This window comes from Ranitomeya variabilis, chromosome 8 (assembly GCF_051348905.1).
Source record: "Ranitomeya variabilis isolate aRanVar5 chromosome 8, aRanVar5.hap1, whole genome shotgun sequence".
NCBI classification, from domain to species: Eukaryota; Metazoa; Chordata; class Amphibia; order Anura; family Dendrobatidae; genus Ranitomeya; species Ranitomeya variabilis.
This window is the reverse complement of record NC_135239.1, coordinates 128,215,658-128,237,036: the sequence shown is the minus strand read 5'-3', so window position 1 is coordinate 128,237,036 and position 21,379 is coordinate 128,215,658. Positions and strand designations below refer to the sequence as shown.

General features: G+C 49.6%; 1 protein-coding gene across 3 annotated transcripts in view; it reads right to left on the bottom strand.

Annotated features, from left to right (window-relative positions):
* Positions 1-21,379, bottom strand: part of KIFAP3 (kinesin associated protein 3) — an 811,853-nt gene that overhangs the window by 516,737 nt on the left and 273,737 nt on the right. For all 3 annotated transcript variants that reach the window (XM_077276224.1, XM_077276225.1, XM_077276226.1), the window contains 2 exons: positions 8,835-8,976; positions 8,643-8,742 (listed from right to left, as the gene is read on the bottom strand). In XM_077276224.1, coding sequence (XP_077132339.1) covers positions 8,643-8,742; positions 8,835-8,976 — 242 coding nt within the window. The remainder of the gene's footprint in view (positions 1-8,642; positions 8,743-8,834; positions 8,977-21,379) is intronic.

The window sequence follows — 21,379 nt, the reverse complement described above, 5'->3', positions numbered from 1 at the left end:
GCAAAAACTAAGCTAATAGAAGCATTTTACAACATATATTTCAACACCAGAGATATTCCATACAGATTTAACTAAATTGGCCAAGTAATGTGAAGTAATCTTCTACTACTTATTCGAGAGCCTTTTGATAAACGACATTCTTAGTTTTTCCTTTAGGTGCAAAGACAAACAGATTTTTGGCTGTTCCAACTCTTGAACAGGCCACATAAAGTTGACCATGAGAAAAGCATGGCAATTATAAATCAATTCCAACTACCTTCAAGGACTGCCCCTGAGCCTTGTTGATGGACATAGCAAATGCCAGTCGAACAGGAAACTGGAGGCGTTTAAAATCAAATGGCAAATCAGATGGAATGAGAGGAATTGTTGGAATGAAAACATTTTCTACTGTGGCACATCCTGTCAAAATGGTTGCTTCAATTACATGTGGAAACAGGTTCTTAATCAAGAGTCTTGTTCCATTACACAGCTTTGGTGGATACAAATTTCTCAATAGCAGAATAGGTGCTGCAGGTTTTAGAAAGAGGTTGTGAGGAGGAAGTCCTTGTGGCTCCAAGGAATTGAGGAACTCAGTTGGATAAAATAATGCTTGAGCAGGGTCTATTACTGTATCTACTGACTTGTAGGTTGTGCACACACCTGGAAGGAGATTTAGAATTTGAAGATTGATCTTGTTGACGCTGTCATTTTTGGGAGCTAGAATAGCCCTTTCACACAGCCAGCCAGAATTTTTGAAGTGGAGTTGAATGTTTGGAAAAACCTTTGGTTTCAACTCCTCAATGGAAGTCACAATGCAACAAAAGTTGCTTGGGAAGGTGATCTGTCCAGTGGTTGAGTTTACTGGTGCCTTGCCATCTCCAATAGTCAACAGCTGGCTCGAAAACAGTCCAGCAGAAACATTGCCTGTCATGTAGACCCTCATGTTTGTGTTCAGTGACATTTTCTTTACTTTTCTCCAAAGGTACGATGCTTTGAGACAGGCATTGAGTTCATCTGCAGGGGTTGATCTTGGAATAACAGGTAGTGTTTGGTGGAAGTCACCTGCAAAAACAACAACTACTCCTCCCATGATATATCTGTTGCTACGCAGGTCTTGCAGCAGTCTGTCCACTGCTTCCAGAGCCCTTTTGTGTGACATGGTGCATTATCCCAAATGATGGCACTGCATTTTTTAAGCAATTTGGCCAGTCCTGATCCCTTGGCAATATTACACATGGGGCTGTCACTATGAGACAGGTTAAGTGGTAGTTTGAATGTCGAATGTGCTGTCCTGCCACCTTTTAAAAGTGTAGCTGCAATTCCAGAAGATGCCACTGCAAGTGCAATCTTTTTTTGTTGTCGAAATTTTGCCAGGAGCAAGGTAATTACAAATGTCTTTCCTGTTCCACCTGGAGCATCAAGGAAGACAATCCCACCTTTGTTGGTTTCACTGAAACTTAAAATGTAGTTATAGGTGTCCCTTTGATCTGGTACCAATATTGGCTCGTTCTGAGACACAAATGCTGTCAGTTCATCAATATTGTAGTTTGTTTCTATGAAAATCTCCCTACACATTTGGATGCCTCCAGGATTTCTTATTGGAGCAGGCAAACCAAGCAACTGTAAGGCTTTTCCTGACATTGCTATGCACTGATCTTCAAGGAGCATTAAAGTTTCATTGAACATTTCCTCAGTGAAGTTGATGAGTTGCTGAGGATTTTCCCTTCTAATCTGCATGAGGATGTCCTCACTGAGATCAGTTTTGTGCTTTGTCCAAATCTCAAGAGGATTTGAAATGCTACAGGTTGTTAAAATAATAGCAAAGAGGTGTCTTAGTCGATTTGGGGTTTGTGTGGCTGCTGCTTCACTGAGGGTCATGTCCCAGTGTCCATCATTTTCCAGAAGTCCTTTTCTTTGGCAAGCTTCCCTGAATGCTGAATGGTTCACACACATGGCCTCCGACGGTCTTCAGGTCAGAAAATGATGTAGGGCCTTTGACAACATTAAGTAACATGCGCAGGTAGAAGCACTCTGCATTTGACGGATGAACAGTGTAGATGCGACCAAGCGTATCAGTTGCTTTCACCCCTGGATAGCCTTCAATATCAAGCCCCCGTTTCCTCCGTTCCAGTGTTTTTCTGGAGGCATTCCAAGTGTAGTACTTTGGTAAATCACAGTAGAGAATTGTTTTTGCAAAAGGGTCTTGTTGACACCGCTCAAAAAATGCCAAGAAGGTGGTCTTAGGTGGTGTTAGGAGCTGCTGCTGCAAGTTTGCTGGGTTAAAATAAATTCTCTGTCCATTTTCCAAGTGCACACTCAGATGCACAACTGGTGGGTAGCGCTCATGAATGGAGAATCCTAGTATTCTCCAAACAGCTTCATTGCTGCTTATGTACCTGCCCATCTGGAATGCCTCCACTTCATCAATAATATGTCCATTTTTCTGGAGTTCAAAAACTGCTTGATCACTTCCTTTGTGGACATATTTGCAGATATACTTGATTGATTTCACAGAGTGGCAAGATTCGACTTTTATGTGGGCCTGGAAGATTTTTGAGCGCAAAGGGTTGTAAGGCACTACCCACCTGTTGTCAATTTCTATCTCTTGGAGTGATGATCCAACACGCATTTTGAGCTTTGCTGTGAAACCACTGCAGCGCCCCAGAGTCCTGGTCGTTGCAGTACTGTGGCTCCGCCACTAAGGGGAGCCATGGTACGTTCGATGGCACCGAAGGAGTTCCTCCAATCAGGTATCACAGACACCAATATGTTTCACAGCTGGGCCTCCGGGGGGAGCTAAGGGTGCTATTCATTAGGCCACTCCCCACCATAGTGGGTAAACTGGGGGTCAGGCAGGAAGTGAGAGAGAGAACGCTGACGGGATTGAACGGAGCAACACCCTGTGGCAGGGGGTGTTGTGAAGGGAGAGACTGTAGGGTCTCTGCCAGGGGTGGGATCCTGGCAGAGGCTTGGCATTGAAAGAACGTAACGGGACCGTGCCTGCTCAGCATAGCGGCGGTGCCCAAGAAAGGACTAGAAGCGAGACAGATTGTGCTGAGTGAGAAACGAGATCAAGCAGAAGGAGAATACCAGCAGGGGTTTTGTTGAAAGAGGCAGCACCTTGCTGAGGCGCAATACCGGTGGCCGGAACGCCGAGGGAGTGGATTAGAATACAGCTTCAAGCCATACTCCAAACAGCGGCAGGACAGTCGGTCTCAGGCGGGCTGTCTACCACATATCACCTATGAAGTCTTGGGGGGCAATTGCGGGAGAGGGGCGACTCTAGGGTCCCGGAAGAACTCCAGGCCTACCTGACAAACGGGTGCCATTCCAACCTGAATACAGGGAGGGGTGGATTACAGAGGAACATCAAATCGAGTTGTGAGGGAACTTAAGAAACAGACACAACCGTTGTGGGGTTACTTTCCGTGAGCACAGCAGGGAAGGACTACAACACATAGCGCTAGAAGGAAGGCACAGATTTCCACCTGAGAGGAGAACTCTGGAGGTGCCATTGGACCGGCCGGACTTGCGCAGCCTGGTGAACCGTATTCTGGACTGAGGACTCAGAGATCTCCAGTAAAGAGGTAAAGAGACTGCAACCTGGTGTCCTCGTTATTTACCGCGACTTACACCCCACAACTGCACCGCTACATCGCTACCATTACTACCACCTATTACACCGGACGTCCCCCACTGACGGACAGGGCCACGGACCGGGTCTAGCCACCGTGACAACCCCGAGACTGAGAACTAGAGGCCCGGCTCCGGGTACCCCTCGGCCCTGCGGTGGTGTGGGGGCACGCCGCACCACCATCCCCTGGCTTTCTTCTTCGGTAGACTGGATATCCATCTTGTCCTGTTTGGGTTTCTTGGACCACGGATCGTGGGTAATGCTTTGAACACCTGCCATCAATCATACAGGGATAATTTTTGTTGAGACTCCCATACGGACCATGGATCATGTTTTTTGTGATGGTGTCAAACAGCAATGGGTCAATCTGAAGGTCTGGCAATTTGGCACTGATGATATTGTCAATTTCGGTAGGCTGTATTTTTTGCTTCAGCCAGATCAAGATGTGGGCGTGGGGAAGGCCTCTATTTTTCCATTCAACTGAATACATCCAGCACTGTGTCTCACCATAAATATGTGATTTTGCGATGAGATTAGTCATTTTTGAAAGGTCTGCTTGAAAACCCGAGCAATAAGGTCATGGCGAATCACTGTTTTTTGGCCCGGAAACAGGTGCCCTCCAATTTCCTCCCAGGCAGGATTGCAAGTAAAGGTGATGGAAAGATCTGGACGGCCATACTTTCTCACATAAGTCATTGCATCCTGTGTGTATTCATGCATGTGTCGTGTGCTTCCAGTGACAGTTGATGGAAGAATCATCTGCCCTGAGCTTCTTTTGACTTAGTCGGATATATAAAAGACGTTCACTCTCAATCTTTGCATACATGTCAACAATAAATTGGTGGAAGAGGTGTTTGCATTTCAAGATGTGATTTTCCTCTGCAAATCTTGTTGTGATCCTATATGCATAGAAGTCCATGGCAGACACAAAAATGATTGGATATTGCAGTGCATCATAGGACCTGTGAGTTTCTGCTACTCGTTGCAAACTATTGTTCCTTTTCTGAAGCACAATGTCACGGCTTTGAAAATCATTACCTACAATCAAGATGGCTAGCTCATCAAATGTGGAAGCGGATGCTCACCTTGTGGTGTTTTGTCAGCTCGAATAACAACCTTGTAATCGTCATTTGCCATGCATTCAAATGCAGTCTTGAAAAGTTGAACATATGGATTGTTGGAGTGAAGGAACTGCTGTAAAATAGTGACAACATCAAGGCGAGTGTAAGGAATTAAAGAGCATATCCACTGAGCTTCTGCTTCTGCATTTCCCATGAAGAAGAGTTGAAGAAATTGAGGTTTGTCTCCTTGTAATGGAATCCTGTTGTAAACATTTCTTTTGTTGCACCAAATGATGTCATTTGGAAGCAGGAGTTGTACTTCCTGATGTTGTCCAAGAAATGCTATGATATTGTACTGGTACCTGTCATCAGAGACTTTAGGGGATCTGGTGGTGACAGGAGAGGTGGAAGTTTTATCCTGCCATTTGCACAGCATAAACCTGGCAGTTCATCTTACCATTTTAGGGCACTGCAGTACATGCAAACCACATCCATTTTTCCTATCTGAACTTTAGGATTATCCTGATAGCTTATGTCTGACTGGTAACAAAAGGCAGCATGTTTCAAATCTCCAACCATTTCCTGTGCCATGTTGGAAGAAATAGCAATTCTCTTAGTGGCAAGTTGGCCTTCGCTCTGCTGAGATGACTCATTGGCCCTTGAGGAAACAGCTCTTCTTCTCTTATCTGCAAGCCTCGCTTCCCTCTCCTCAGAAAGTTCATTGGCTCTTGAGAAAGCAGCTCTTGTTTTCATGTCTGCAAGCCTCGCTTCCCTCTCCTCAGAAAGTTCATTGGCTCTTGAGGAAGCAGCTCTTGTTTTCATGTCTGCAAGACTCGCTTCCCTCTCCTCAGAAAATTCATTGGCTCTTGAGGAAGCAGTTCTTGTTCTCTTGTCTGCAAGCCTTGCTTCCCTTTCCTCAGAAAGTCCATTGGCTCTTGAGGAAGCAGCTCTTATTCTCTTGTCTGCAAGCCTCGCTTCCCTCTGCTCAGAAAGTTCATTGGCTCTTGAGGAAGCAGCTGCTGTTCACATGTGTGTCGGTCTTGTTTCTCAGTCTTCACATTTTTCATTGGCCCCTAAAGCAGCTTTTCTTTTCGCATCAGCTGACATTTGTGCCATGCAATTCCTTTTCATATGAGGCATTATTGTGATAAAAATAGTCTGTAACTGGCAGTTTCTATATCCTCTTACATAGAAGTAATGTGACTGACATCAGCCTTTCCACCAACACACCCTAACTGACATGCTATTACCTCACACAAGCTTTGTTATACTGAGAATGTCCTGCCTATATTAACCAATCAGAGCTCAGATTAATTAACCGTAGCAAAGTAGAAGCTGAGCTGTGATTGGTTGCTATTGGCAGCCTGATAAATCCCAGCCAACAGGAAGCCCTCCCCCTTGGCAGTATATATTAGCTCTCACATACACATAATAGACAGGTCATGTGACTGACAGCTGTCGTATTTCCTATATCGTACATTTGTTGCTCTTGTAGTTTGTCCGCTTATTAATCAGATTTTTATTTTGAGTATGTGCAAGTTTTGTGTGAGGCAACTTTTGCATGTGTTGCAACTTTTGTGCATGTGACAATTTTTCTGCGTGTGCAAGTTTAGCGTGTGGCGAGTTTTCCATGAGGTGAGTTTTGCACGTGTGGCGAGTTTTGCGTGAGCTTAGTTTTGCATGTGGTGAGCTTTGCGCATGGCGAGTTTTGAGTGGCACTTTTGTGTTTCGACTTTTATGTGGCGAGGTTGGTGCATGTGTGGTGAAATGTGTGCTGAGGGAGGTATATGTATTCAAGCACGTGGTAGTGTGTGGCACATTTTGTGTGTGTGTTCACATTCCCATGTGTGGTGAGTATCCCATGTCGGGGCCCCACCTTAGCAACTGTACGGTATATACTCTTTGGCGCCATTGCTCTTGTTCTTTAAGTCCTCCTTGTTCACATCTGGCAGCTGTCAATTTGCCTCCAACACTTTTCCTTTCACTTTTTCCCCATTATGTAGATAGGGGCAAAATTGTTTAGTGAATTGGAACGCGTGGGGTTAAAATTTTGCCTCACAACATAGCCTATGACGCTCTCGGGGTACAGACGTGTGACTGTGCAAAATGTTATGGATGTAGCTGCGACGGTGCAGATGCTAATCCCGGACATACACACACACATTCAGCTTTATATATTAGATTTAATTTTTCATTTTTTTGCACTTTTTGTCATCTTTTTGCAGGGTGCGGCAGGGCCTCTTTATGTTGGTTCTTGTGTGTTGCATGTATATATATAGTGCTGGACAGCCTGCCTGCTAATACTATTGGCGTGATCAATAGGATGTCCAGACACTGTGAATCACATTTATCTGTGTGAATAGCGTCTTATGCAAGCCTTACCTGTGTGCATTTTTGCTTCTAGACAGCCATCCCCCCTAATGTTTGGGCGAGTGGGTGGTTGCTCTCATCAGTAGCTTGCACCTGTGCTGCTTTAGCATTTATTATCAGGGGCCTGCTGCACCCTGCGAGTGCATTTGTCAACTGACAAGGTTTTGGTGAGTCTGCTCTTCATGTTGTGTAAAACACCTGTATAACCAAAACCAAGCCCATAATGCCAAAATAAGAAAAACCCAAATGAAACAAAGTAGGGTCACATGCGTTGTTAAATAACACTTACCAAGTGAGAAATACTCAGCAATATGTCTTATGCATAAACAATTCAAATAGGTAGAAAACTATAATCCATTTATATAATTGCCTTGTAATATTTTCATTTCCTATTCTGTCCAGATGTCACCATATTCCAGAATTCCAAGCGGAGGAAGTTCACTGACCGCCATATTGGGACACCCAAGTGATGGGTGTCGCAATATGGAAACTGCTGCTGGTACCAACCTATTATGCGGTATCACCAGCGGAACACCGTCGCACCACACACACACACTCTATACGCCGTACACACCAAACACACACACACACTCTCTCTCACACACACACACTCACACAGCCTCTTGGGCGGTATCACCAGTGGAACACCGTCGCGAAAACGACGCTGCCTGGATCAGCTGAATGATTCACTGACTGCCACCATCTTTGTACAGGAGGAGTGCATGCACAGTTTTAAGGTGACCACCGCTATCTGTCTGCACAAAGATGGTGGCGGTCCGATTTACTGCGCCTGCGTGAATTACATGCAGGTGCAGTGAATCATTTGGCTGATCCTGGAGACAGATGCGCAACGTGTCTACAGGCAGAGGAAGCAGGTCACATTCAAGGGGTTTTCCCATGAACAAAAGTTAATTTTTAAAATTAATTGCGCCTGACCGTGTATGGAGCATACCACATCTCCTGGGCAGGGGAGGAAGCAAAAAATAATACTGACATTACAGCAGTGGATCACAGTGGATTCATTTTGTGAGGTAAAATATTTCACTGGCTGTTTTTAAAAAATATTTAGCCTCACAAAATGTATCCTCTGCAATCTCCTACTGTAATGTCAGTATTGTCTTTTGCTTCCTCCCCTGCCCAGGAGCTGTGGTATGTTCGATACATGGTCAGACACAGACAATTTTTAAAATGAACTTTTGTTCGTGGGAAAACCCCTTTAAAAAGTAAATATCAAAGCCAGCATGGCTCCTCATAAAAAGTAATCCAATGACAATGGAAGGAAAGCAGCAAAGGCACAATGTCGAAGACAACAAAGGGCAAATGAGACTTTTGAAGAGCAACAGCATCGCTAAGACAAAAACAATGCAATTAAACATAGGCGTCAAGCATATGAGTCCCCTGATGCAAAAGTCATTAGATTATCACAGGATGCCTTTAGGCAACAACAGCGCCGCATGCCTGCCCCCATCGTGACATTACCGCCCTCCCGATGCGATAGCATCGGGCCTTCATCTAGTAGATAATAAAAGGTAAATACTGTAAAAGAGCATCATACAAGCAAAGGATTTACAATTTTACACTGGTCATATGAGACTTACCTTGAGAAGCAGAAAAATATATATATTATATTTGTGGCAAGCTCAACGCTTTGCTTCCAGTCTTCCCGTAATACACGAGCTAAGGCTCCTAAGGCAGTTTCTAAATACGGTAAAATTAACAAATAACAAAAAGAAGCTTAATTCCTGTAATTCGACAGTCTACCACAAGGCATATTTAAAAATAATACTTGCCATTGAGCAATAATTCTTCCAAATTGTCTGGATTTCTTGCAAGTTGAAGAATTAGAGCTGAACCACGAACTTTGTCTGGAATATCTTCATAAAGCAACTCAATATATTCATCCATGTCATTGATGTTCGCAACTTCATCAATCTGAAAGTATGAAAGGTTTGTTAAAGATGGATACAACTGAGGGTGTGGTGGCTGAGTGAGACATGTGGTGAGATGTGCCTTCCCCTGAGCTCCCGCGGCACTCATCCTGAACAGATCAAGCCCCCTTATCCCCTTCACAACCGCCCATGGTAAATAAATGTTGGCACTTGCTGGACTTTGTGCAGTGCCAACGTTTCTCTACAGTCGGCAGTCCTGCTGTGCTCAAGTCCCCCGGGGTCCTGGAAGCATTGGGATTCCTGTGAAAAGCTTAACTTTTAATGGTATATAATAAAAGTACAAAAAATAGACCAATCTTAATAGTAAAAAAGGGCATAAAAGGGTCTGGGTTAGCCAACACAAATGACCTGGGATAGGACAGTAGAATCGGCCATAGGTACCTAGGATATGGCAGAAATAAGTTTAAACACTTGGAAAAGGTATAGGGAAGATAGGTATTATGTAACCCTAAATTACCCTTTCTACCAGCGGAAGTTGGCACACTATATGTATACGAAGTGGCGTCCCCGCTCCACATCGGCTATCCCTCCCTGACCCTAAACAGGACTCCCTCAAAAAGCCACCACCAACACCCAATTAAAGTGCTTAGCGCAAAACAAACAAAATTTGTGTAATACTGCATGTCTCACATACAGAGAGCCGTGCAAGGATATGGCTCATCAACAATTAATCTCAATATAGATAAATTGTGGGCTTTCTTGCATAGGTAAATAAGAATAGAGTCTCTATATGATGTAGAGCACAAATGATTCTATATAATATAGCCTCAAAAGATAGAGGTTATTTCTGTATGTAGAGAGGCAAAGGGAGACCAGAGATTATCCGATAATAAAAAATTCAAGTAAATCAAAACTAACACATCCAGTCCATAAACTGCAGCGCTTCCCAGGACTCACATGAAAAGATGATATTTTTAATTTTTTCTTTTTTATTAATTGAGAAGATTCAATGCGTTTCGGATACAGTATATATCCTTCTTCAGGTATCATAAAAAAATAATACAATTCCTACTAGTAAAAATTCAATCACATATATATAGTAGCAAACCTTTTAACCCCAGCCTTAGGAACTTCATTTGGGGTGTGGACCAAGTTCAGGAGCACACCCACTAATTAGTCCATCCTTTCAAACCACATCCTGATCAACATGTATGCAAAAAATGTGTAGAAAAAAAACACATTTCAATTCTCTCTATAATTCAAACCATTTGGATATAACGTTCCCAAACGATGTATCTAAAACGTTTCTTTTCGGTTTAAAAAGGCCTTCCTGTTTGTAACATCAGAGGGTATCCGCTCCACCGGAGTTACTTTTATTATAGTGCTTTGGAACAAAGCACTATACTGTTATCCGAACGTGGATAACTTCTTATTATAGTGCTTTGGCACAAAGCACTATATTGTAATCCGATCGTGGTAAACTTCTTATTATTATTATAGTGCTTTGGCACAAAGCACTATATTGTTATTCCATCGTAGTTAACTTCTTATTATAGTGCTTTGGAACAAAGCACTATATTGTAATCCGATCGTGGATAACTTCTTATTATAGTGCTTTGGCACAAAGCACTATATTGTTATTCCATCGTGGTAAACTTCTTATTATTATTATGGTGCTTGAACCCTCTAGGTTCAAGCAACATATTGTAATCCGATTTCTTATTATAGTGCTTTGGAACAAAGCACTATATTGTAATCCGATCGTGGATAACTTCTTCTTATTATTATAGTGCTTTGGAACAAAGCACTATACTGTTATTCCATCGTGGTAAACTTCTTCTTATTATAGTGCTTTGGAACAAAGCACTATACTGTTATTCCACCGTGGTAAACTTCTTCTTCTTACTATAGTGCTTTGGAACAAAGCACTATACTGTTATTCCATCGTGGTAAACTTCTTCTTCTTATTATAGTGCTTTGGAACAAAGCACTATACTGTTATTCCACCGTGGTAAACTTATTATAGTGCTTTGGAACAAAGCACTATACTGTTATTCCATCGTGGTAAACTTCTTCTTATTATTATTTTTCTTATTATTAGGCTTTTTTTCGCAGTTAATGCGGCCCGAACCGCTGAACGCACAGACTCCAGTGAGGTGTCATTTCGAAGCCAGCGTTCACGAGAGGTGTGCTAAGTATTTTTCATGTCGATCGGATTTGTAGTTTTGGCGCAATTTGCATTTGAAAATTGTTTCCCCCTCATTGGAAAGCATTGTTTCAATGCATTTCAATAGGGAAATTTTCCTATACGTTTATAATGGGCTGGTTTCTGAGGCAATTTCTAAAAATAACTGCAAACTGCCACCTGGCTGATTAGCTCATTGATATGCGCAGTCAGACACAGTTACTATGCCAACGCCTACCAACTCCACCAGGTCACAGTTTTGTCAGATAATATCAGCTCTTAAAGTGACAGCACAGCACAATTCCAAAGCACTATCTGTAGTCATATTATAATTATTGCCCCGCTCACCAATTCGGACCCAGAGTGGCGCCGCCCGCCAAATCGGACCCAGAGTGGTGCCGCCCGCCAAATCGGACCCAGAGTGGCGCCGCCCGCCAAATCAGACCCAGAGTGGCGCCGCCCGCCATATCGGACCCAGAGTGGCGCCGCCCGCCAAATCGGACCCAGAGTGGTGCCGCCCGCCAAATCGGACCCAGAGTGGCGCCGCCCACCAAATCGGACCCAGAGTGGCGCCGCCCGCCAAATCGGACCCAGAGCGGCGCAGCCCGCCAAATCGGACCCAGAGTGGCTACAACTACCAAACCAGCGCCTGAGGGGCACCCAAGTGTGAAAGTCTTGCTGGGGCAACCCAGGCACCATTCCAAAGCACTATCTGTAGTTCCTTCGGGAAATACCCATCTATTTCTCTCTGTTATCAGCCATTCCCCGTCCTGCTGTCATTCTATTTCTCTCTGTTATCAGCCATTCCCCCGTCCTGCTGTCAGTCTATTTCTCTCTTTTATCAGCCATTCCCCTGTCCTGCTGTCAGTCTATTCTCTCTGTTATCAGCCATTCCCCGTCCTGCTGTCAGTCTATTCTCTCTGTTATCAGCCATTCCCCAATCCTGCTGTCAGTCTATTTCTCTGTTATCAGCCATTCCCCTGTCCTGCTGTCAGTATATTTCTCTCTGTTATCAGCCATTCCCCTGTCCTGCTGTCAGTCTATTCTCTCTGTTATCAGCCATTCCCTTATCCTGCTGTCAGTCTATTCTCTGTTATCAGCCATTCCCTTATCCTGCTGTCAGTCAGAGTGACCCGGCCCACCAAATCGGACCCAGAGTGACCCGGCCCACCAAATCGGACCCAGAGTGACCCGGGCCACCAAATCGGACCCAGAGTGACCCGGCCCACCAAATCGGACCCAGAGTGACCCGGCCCACCAAATCGGACCCAGAGTGACCTGGCCCACCAAATCGGACCCAGAGTGACCCGGCCCACCAAATCGGACCCAGAGTGACCCGGCCCACCAAATCGGACCCAGAGTGACCCGGCCCACCAAATCGGACCCAGAGTGACCCGGCCCACCAAATCGGACCCAGAGTGACCCGGCCCACCAAATCGGACCCAGAGTGACCCGGCCCATCAAATCGGACCCAGAGTGACCCGGGCCACCAAATCGGACCCAGAGTGACCCGGCCCACCAAATCGGACCCAGAGTGACCCGGCCCACCAAGCCTCAACCCTGAGGGGCTACAACTACCAAACCAGCGCCTGAGGGGCACCCAAGTGTGAAAGTCTTGCAGGGGCAGCCCGGGCACCATTCCAAAGCACTATCTGTAGTTCCTTCAGGAAATACCCATCTAGTTATTATTATAGTGCTTTGGAACAAAGCACTATACTGTTATTCCACCGTGGTAAACTTCTTCTTATTCTTATTATTCAGTCCGCACGTAATGCGGCCCGAACCGCTAAACTCACAGACTCCAGTGAGGTGTCATTTCGAAGCCAGCGTTCCTGAGAGGTGTGCTAAGTATTTTTCGTGTCGATCGGATTTGTAGTTTTTGCGCAATTTGTGTTTGAAAAAAGTCTTTCAATGCGTTTCAATGGAGAAATTTTCCTATACGTTTATAATGGGCTGGTTTCTGAGGCAATTTCTAAAAATAACTGCCACCTGGCTGATTAGCTCATTGATATGCGCAGTCAGACACAGTTACTATGCCAACTCCTATGAAATCTACATCAGCTCACCAGGTCACAAGTTTTGTCAGATAATATCAGCTCTTAAAGTGACAGTACAGCACAATTCCAAACCACTATCCGTAGTCTTATGATTATTAGACTGTGGCCCGATTCTAACTCATCGGGTATTCTAGAATATGCATGTCCACGTAGTATATTGCACAGCCACGCAGTATACAGTGCAGAGCCGTGCAGTACACAGCGCAGAGCCGCACAGTACACAGCGCAGAGCCGCGCAGTATAAAGCGCAGAGCCGCGCAGTACACAGCGCAGAGCCGCGCAGTACACAGCGCAGAGCCGTGCAGTACACAGCGCAGAGCCGCGCAGTATAAAGCGCAGAGCCGTGCAGTACACAGCGCAGAGCCGCGCAGTACACAGCGCAGAGCCGTGCAGTACACAGCGCAGAGCCGCGCAGTATAAAGCGCAGAGCCGTGCAGTACACAGCGCAGAGCCGCGCAGTACACAGCGCAGAGCCGCGCAGTACACAGCGCAGAGCCGCGCAGTATAAAGCGCAGAGCCGCGCAGTACACAGCGCAGAGCCGCGCAGTACACAGCGCAGAGCCGTGCAGTACACAGCGCAGAGCCGCGCAGCATACAGCGCAGAGCCGTGCAGTACACAGCGCAGAGCCGAGCAGTACACAGCGCAGAGCCGCGCAGTACACAGCGCAGAGCCGCGCAGTACACAGCGCAGAGCCGCGCAGTATAACGCGCAGAGCCGCGCAGTACACAGCGCAGAGCCGCGCAGTACACAGCGCAGAGCCGTGCAGTACACAGCGCAGAGCCGTGCAGTACACAGTGCAGAGCCACGCAGTACACAGCGCAGAGCCGCGCAGTATACAGTGCAGACACGCGCAGTACACAGCACGGACACGCGCAGTACACAGCACAGAGCCGCGCAGTACACAGCGCAGAGCCGCATAGTATACAGCGAAGAGCCACGCAGTATATAGCGCAGAGCCGCGCAGTATACAGCGCAGAGCCGCGCAGTATACAGCGCAGAGCCGCGCAGTATACAGCGCAGAACGCGCAGTACACAGTGCAGAGCCGCGCAGTACACAGCGCAGAGCCGTGCAGTACACAGCGCAGAGCCGCGCAGTACACAGCGCAGAGCCGCGCAGTACACAGCGCAGAGCCACGCAGTATACAGCGCAGAGCCGCGTAGTATACAGCGCAGAGCCACGCAGTATACAGCACAGAGCCACGCAGTATACAGCGCAGAGCCACGTAGTTATACTGCCCAGTCACGTAGTATATTGTCCAGTCACATAGTATACTGCATATCCCTGTTAAAAAAAAAAAAGAATTAAAATAAAAAAGTTACATACTCACCTCCTGGAGCGGCCGGTATCTGATGGTTGTTGCACCTCCTAGAGCGGCCGGTACACGATGCTTGTTGCACCTGGAGTGGCCGGTACCCGATGCTTGTTGCGCGCTCCGGTCCCAAGAGTGCATTGCGGTCTCACGAGATGATGACGTAGCGGTGTTGTGAGACAGAAAGACGGAAGTGCCCTTAGACAATTAGATAGTAGATTACCCCGCTCACCAATTCGGAACCCGAGAGGCCCGGCCCACCAAATCGGACCCCGAGGGGCCCGGCCCACCAAATCGGACCCAGAGTGACCCCGCCCCCTAAATCAGACCCAGAGTGACCCCGCCCACCAAATCGGACCCAGATTGACCCAACCCACCAAATCGGACCGCCTGAGGGGCACCCAAGTGTGAAAGTCTTGCAGGGGCAGCCCGGGCACCATTCCAAAGCACTATCTGTAGTTCCTTCAGGAAATACCCATCTAGTTATTATTATTATTAGGTTTTTTTTTTTTAAGTTAATGCGGCCCGAACCGCTGAACGCACAGACTCCAGTGAGGTGTCATTTCGAAGCCAGCGTCCACGAGAGGTGTGCTAAGTTATTTTCATGTCGATCGGATTTGTAGTTTTGGCGCAATTTGCATTTGAAAATTGTTTCCCCCTCATTGGAAAGCATTGTTTCAATGCATTTCAATAGGGAAATTTTGCTATACGTTTAAAATGGGCTGGTTTCTGAGGCAATTTCTAAAAATAACTTAACTGCCAAATGCCACCTGGCTGATTAGCTCATTGATATGCGCAGTCAGACACAGTTACTATGCCAACGCCAACCAACTCCACCAGGTCACCGTTTTGTCAGATAATATCAGCTCTTAAAGTGACAGCACAGCACAATTCAAAAGGACTATCTGTAGTCTTATTACTATTACAGTATAAAGCGCAGAGCCCCGCAGTATACAGCGCGGAGCCGCGCAGCATACAGCGCAGAGCCGCGCAGCATACAGCGCAGAGCCGCGCAGCATACAGCGCAGAGCCGCGCAGCATACAGCGCAGAGCCCCGCAGCATACAGCGCAGAGCCCCGCAGCATACAGCGCAGAGCCCCGCAGCATACAGCGCAGAGCCCCGCAGCATACAGCGCAGAGCCCCGCAGCATACAGCGCAGAGCCCCGCAGCATACAGCGCAGAGCCCCGCAGCATACAGCGCAGAGCCCCGCAGCATACAGCGCAGAGCCCCGCAGCATACAGCGCAGAGCCCCGCAGCATACAGCGCAGAGCCCCGCAGCATACAGCGCAGAGCCCCGCAGCATACAGCGCAGAGCCCCGCAGCATACAGCGCAGAGCCCCGCAGCATACAGCGCAGAGCCCCGCAGTATACAGCGCAGAGCCCCGCAGTATACAGTGCAGAGCCGCGCAGTATACAGCGCAGAGCCGCACAGTATACAGCGCCCACCATATCGGACCCAGAGTGGCTACAACTACCAAACCAGCGCCTGAGGGGCACCCAAGTGTGAAAGTCTTGCTGGGGCAACCCGGGCACCATTCCAAAGCACTATCTGTAGTTCCTTCAGGAAATACCCATCTTTTTCTCTCTGTTATCAGCCATTCCCCGTCCTGCTGTCAGTCTATTTCTTTCTGTTATCAGCCATTCCCCTGTCCTGCTGTCAGTCTATTTCTTTCTGTTATCAGCCATTCCCCTGTCCTGCTATCAGTCTATTCTCTCTGTTATCAGCCATTCCCCTGTCCTGCTGTCAGTCTATTCTCTCTGTTATCAGCCATTCCCTTATCCTGCTGTCAGTCAGAGTGACCCGGGCCACCAAATCGGACCCAGAGTGGCCTCACCCCTTTAGGGGCTACAACTACCAAGACAGCGCCTGAGGGGCACCCAAGTGTGAAAGTCTTGCAGGGGCAGCCCGGGCACTATTCCAAAGCACTATCTGTAGTTCCTTCAGGAAATACCCATCTAGTTATCATTATTATTATTATTATTAGGCTTTATTTCGCAGTTAATGCGGCCCGAACCGCTGAACGCACAGACTCCAGTGAGGTGTCATTTCGAAGCCAGCATCCACGAGAGGTGTGCTAAGTATTTTTCATGTCGATCGGATTTGTAGTTTTGGTGCAATTTGCATTTGAAAATTGTTTCCCCCTCATTGGAAAGCATTGTTTCAATGCATTTCAATAGGGAAATTTTCCTATACGTTTAAAATGGGCTGGTTTCTGAGGCAATTTCTAAAAATAACTGCAAACTGCCACCTGGCTGATTAGCTCATTGATATGCGCAGTCAGACACAGTTACTATGCCAACGCCTGCCAACTCCACCAGGTCACAGTTTTGTCAGATAATATCAGCTCTTAAAGTGACAGCACAGCACAATTTCAAAGCACTATCTGTAGTCTTATTATTATTACAGTATACAGCGCAGAGCCCCGCAGCATACAGCGCAGAGCCCCGCAGTATACAGCGCAGAGCCCCGCAGTATACAGCGCAGAGCCCCGCAGTATACAGCGCAGAGCCGCGCAGCATACAGCGCAGATCCGCGCAGCATACAGCGCAGAGCTGCGCAGCAGACAGAGCAGAGACCCCCAGCATACAGCGCAGAGCCCCGCAGCCTACAGCGCAGAGCCCCGCAGCCTACAGCGCAGAGCCCCGCAGCCTACAGCGCAGAGCCGCGCAGTATACAGCGCAGAGCCGCACATTATACAGCGCAGAGCCGCGCAGCATACAGCGCAGAGCCCCGCAGCATACAGCGCAGAGCCCCGCAGCATACAGCGCAGAGCCCCGCAGCATACAGCGAAGAGCCCCGCAGCATACAGCGAAGAGCCCCGCAGCATACAGCGCAGAGCCGCGCAGCATACAGCGTGGAGCCGCGCAGCATACAGCGCGGAGCCGCGCAGCATACAGCGCGGAGCCCCGCAGCATACAGCGCGGAGCCCCGCAGCATACAGCGCGGAGCCCCGCAGCATACAGCGCGGAGCCCCGCAGCATACAGCGCGGAGCCCCGCAGCATACAGCGCGGAGCCCCGCAGCATACAGCGCGGAGCCCCGCAGCATACAGCGCAGAGCCCCGCAGCATACGGCGCAGAGCCCCACAGCATACAGCGCAGAGCCGCACAGCATACAGCGCAGAGCCCCGCAGCATACAGCGCAGAGCCCCGCAGCATACAGCGCAGAGCCCCGCAGCATACAGCGCAGAGCCCCGCAGCATACAGCGCAGAGCCCCGCAGCATACAGCGCAGAGCCCCGCATATTATAATTATTGCCCCGCTCACCAATTCGGACCCCGAGTGGCGCCGCCCGCCAAATCGGACCCAGAGTGGCGCCGCCCGCCAACTCGGACCCAGAGTGGTGCCGCCCGCCAAATCGGACCCAGAGTGGCGCCGCCCGCCAAATCGGACCCAGAGTGGCGCCGCCCGCCAACTCGGACCCAGAGTGACCCGGGCCACCAACTCGGACCCAGAGTGACCCGGGCCACCAACTCGGACCCAGAGTGACCCGGGCCACCAAATCGGACCCAGAGTGACCCGGGCCACCAAATCGGACCCAGAGTGACCCGGGCCACCAAATCGGACCCAGAGTGACCCGGGCCACCAAATCGGACCCAGAGTGACCCGGGCCACCAAATCGGACCCAGAGTGACCCGGGCCACCAAATCGGACCCAGAGTGACCCGGGCCACCAAATCGGACCCAGAGTGACCCGGGCCACCAAATCGGACCCAGAGTGACCCGGGCCACCAAATCGGACCCAGAGTGACCCGGGCCACCAAATCGGACCCAGAGTGACCCGGGCCACCAAATCGGACCCAGAGTGACCCGGCCCACCAAATCGGACCCAGAGTGACCCGGCCCACCAAATCGGACCCAGAGTGACCCGGGCCACCAAATCGGACCCAGAGTGACCCGGGCCACCAAATCGGACCCAGAGTGACCCGGCCCACCAAATCGGACCCAGAGTGACCCGGCCCACCAAATCGGACCCAGGGTGGCGCCGCCCGCCAAATCGGACCCAGGGTGGCGCCAACCGCCAAATCGGACCCGGGGTGGCGCCGCCCGCCAAATCGGACCCCGGGGTGGTGCCGCCCGCCAAATCGGACCCGGGGTGGCGCCGCCCACCAAATCGGACCCAGAGTGGCGCCGCCCACCAAATCGGACCCAGAGTGGCGCCGCCCTCCAAATCGGACCCAGAGTGGCGCCGCCCACCAAATCGGACCCAGAGTGGCGCCGCCCGCCAAATCGGACCCAGAGTGGCGCTGCCCGCCAAATCGGACCCAGAGTGGCGCCGCCCGCCAAATCGGACCCAGAGTGGCCTCAACCCTGAGGGCCTACAACTACCAAACCAGCGCCTGAGAGGCACCCAAGTGTGAAAGTCTTGCAGGGGCAGCCCGGGCACCATTCCAAAGCACTATCTGTAGTTCCTTCAGGAAATACCCATCTAGTTATTATTCAGTCCGCACGTAATGCGGCCCAAACCGCTAAACTCACAGACTCCAGTGAGGTGTCATTTTGAAGCCAGCTTCCCCAAGAGGTGTGCTAAGTATTTTTCGTGTCGATCGGATTTGTAGTTTTGGCACAACTTGTGTTTGAAAAAAGTGTCTCAATGTGTTTCAATAGGGAAATTTTCCTATACGTTTATAATGGGCTGGTTTCTGAGGCAATTTCTAAAAATAACTGTCAACTGCCATCTGGCTGATTAGCTCATTGATATGCGCAGTCAGACATGCAGTCAGGCAGTTACTATGCCAACGCCTATGAACTCTACATCAGCCCACCAGGTCACAAGTTTTGTCAGATAATATCAGCTCTTAAAGTGACAGTACAGCACAATTCCAAAGCACTATCTGTAGTCTTATTATTATTACTAGATGGTGGCCTGATTCTAACGCATCGGGTATTCTAGAATATGCATGTCCACGTAGTATATTGCACAGACCCATAGTATACAGCGCAGAGCCGCGCAGTATACAGCGCAGAGCCGCACAGTATACAGCGCAGAGCCGCGCAGTATACAGCACAGAATACAGCACAGAGCCTCGCAGTATACAGCGCAGAGCCGCGCAGTGTACAGCGCAGAGCCGCGCAGTGTACAGCGCAGAGCCGCACAGCATACAGCGCAGAGTGGCCCCGCCCACCAAACTGGCCCCTAAGGGGCCCCACCCACCAAATCGGACCCAGAGTGACCCCGCCCACCAAATCGGCCCCACCCACCAAGTCGGCCCCTGAGGGGCCCCACCCACAGTATACAGAGCAGTGCCACGCAGTATACAGCGCAGAATACAGCGCAGAGCCCCACAGTATACAGCGCAGAGCCCCGCAGTATACAGCGCAGAGCCGCACAGTATACAGCGCAGAGCCGCGCAGTATACAGCGCAGAGCCGCACAGTATACAGAGCAGAATACAGCGCAGAGCCCCGCAGTATACAGCGCAGAGCCGCGTAGTATACAGCGCAGAGCCGCGCAGTATACAGCGCAGAGCCGCGCAGTATACAGCGCAGAGCCGTGCAGTATACAGCGCAGAGCCGCGCAGTATACAGCGCAGAGCCGCGCAGTGTACAGCGCAGAGCCGCGCAGTGTACAGCGCAGAGCCACACAGTATACAGCGCAGAGGTGCACAGTATACAGCACAGAGTGGCCCCGCCCACCAAATCGGCCCCTAGAGGGCCCCGCCCACCAAATCGGACCCAGAGTGACCCCGTCCACCAAATCGGACCCTGAGTGGCCCCGCCCACCAAATCGGACCCTGAGTGGCCCCGCCCACCAAATCGGCCACTGAGGGGCCCCGCCCACCAAATCGGACCCCGAGTGGCCTCACCCACCAAATCGGACCCAGAGTGGCCCCGCCACCAAATCGGACCCCGAGTGACCCTGTCCAACAAATCGGACCCTGAGTGGCCCCGCCCACCAAATCAGACCCGAAGTGACTCCGCCCACCAAATCGGACCGAGTGACCCCGCCCACCAAATTGGACCCAGAGTGGCGCCGCCCGCCAAATCGGACCCAGAGTGGCGCCGCCCGTCAAATCGGACCCAGAGTGGTGCCGCCCGCCAAATCGGACCCAGAGTGGCGCCGCCCGCCAAATCGGACCCAGAGAGGCGCCGCCCGCCAAATCGGACCCACAGTGGCGCCGCCCGCCAAATCAGACCCACAGTGGTGCCGCCCGCCAAATCGGACCCAGAGTGGCGCCGCCCGCCACATCGGACCCAGAGTGGCGCTGCCTGCCAAATCGGACCCACAGTGGTGCCGCCCGCCAAATCAGACCCACAGTGGCGCCGCCCGCCAAATCGGACCCAGAGTGGCACCGCCCGCCAAATCGGACCCAGAGTGGCGCCGCCTGCCAAATCAGACCCAGAGTGGCGCCGCCCGCCAAATCGGACCCAGAGTGGCGCCACCCGCCAAATCGGACCCAGAGTGGTGCCGCCCGCCAAATCGGACCCAGAGTGGCTACAACTACCAAACCAGCGCCTGAAGGGCACCCAAGTGTGAAAGTCTTGCTGGGGCAACCCGGGCACCATTTCAAAGCACTATATGTAGTTCCATCAGGAAATACCCATCTAGTTATTATAGTGCTTTGGAACAAAGCACTATATTGTTATTCCATCGTGGTAAACTTATTATTATAGTGCTTTGGAACAAAGCACTATACTGTTATTCCATCATGGATAACTTCTTATTATAGTGCTTTGGAACAAAGCACTATACTGTTATTCCATCGTGGTAAACTTCTTCTTATTATTATAGTGCTTTGGAACAAAGCACTATACTGTTATTCCATCGTGGTAAACTTCTTCTTATTATAGTGCTTTGGAACAAAGCACTATACTGTTATTCCACCGTGGTAAACTTCTTCTTATTATTATAGTGCTTTGGAACAAAGCACTATACTGTTATTCCACCGTGGT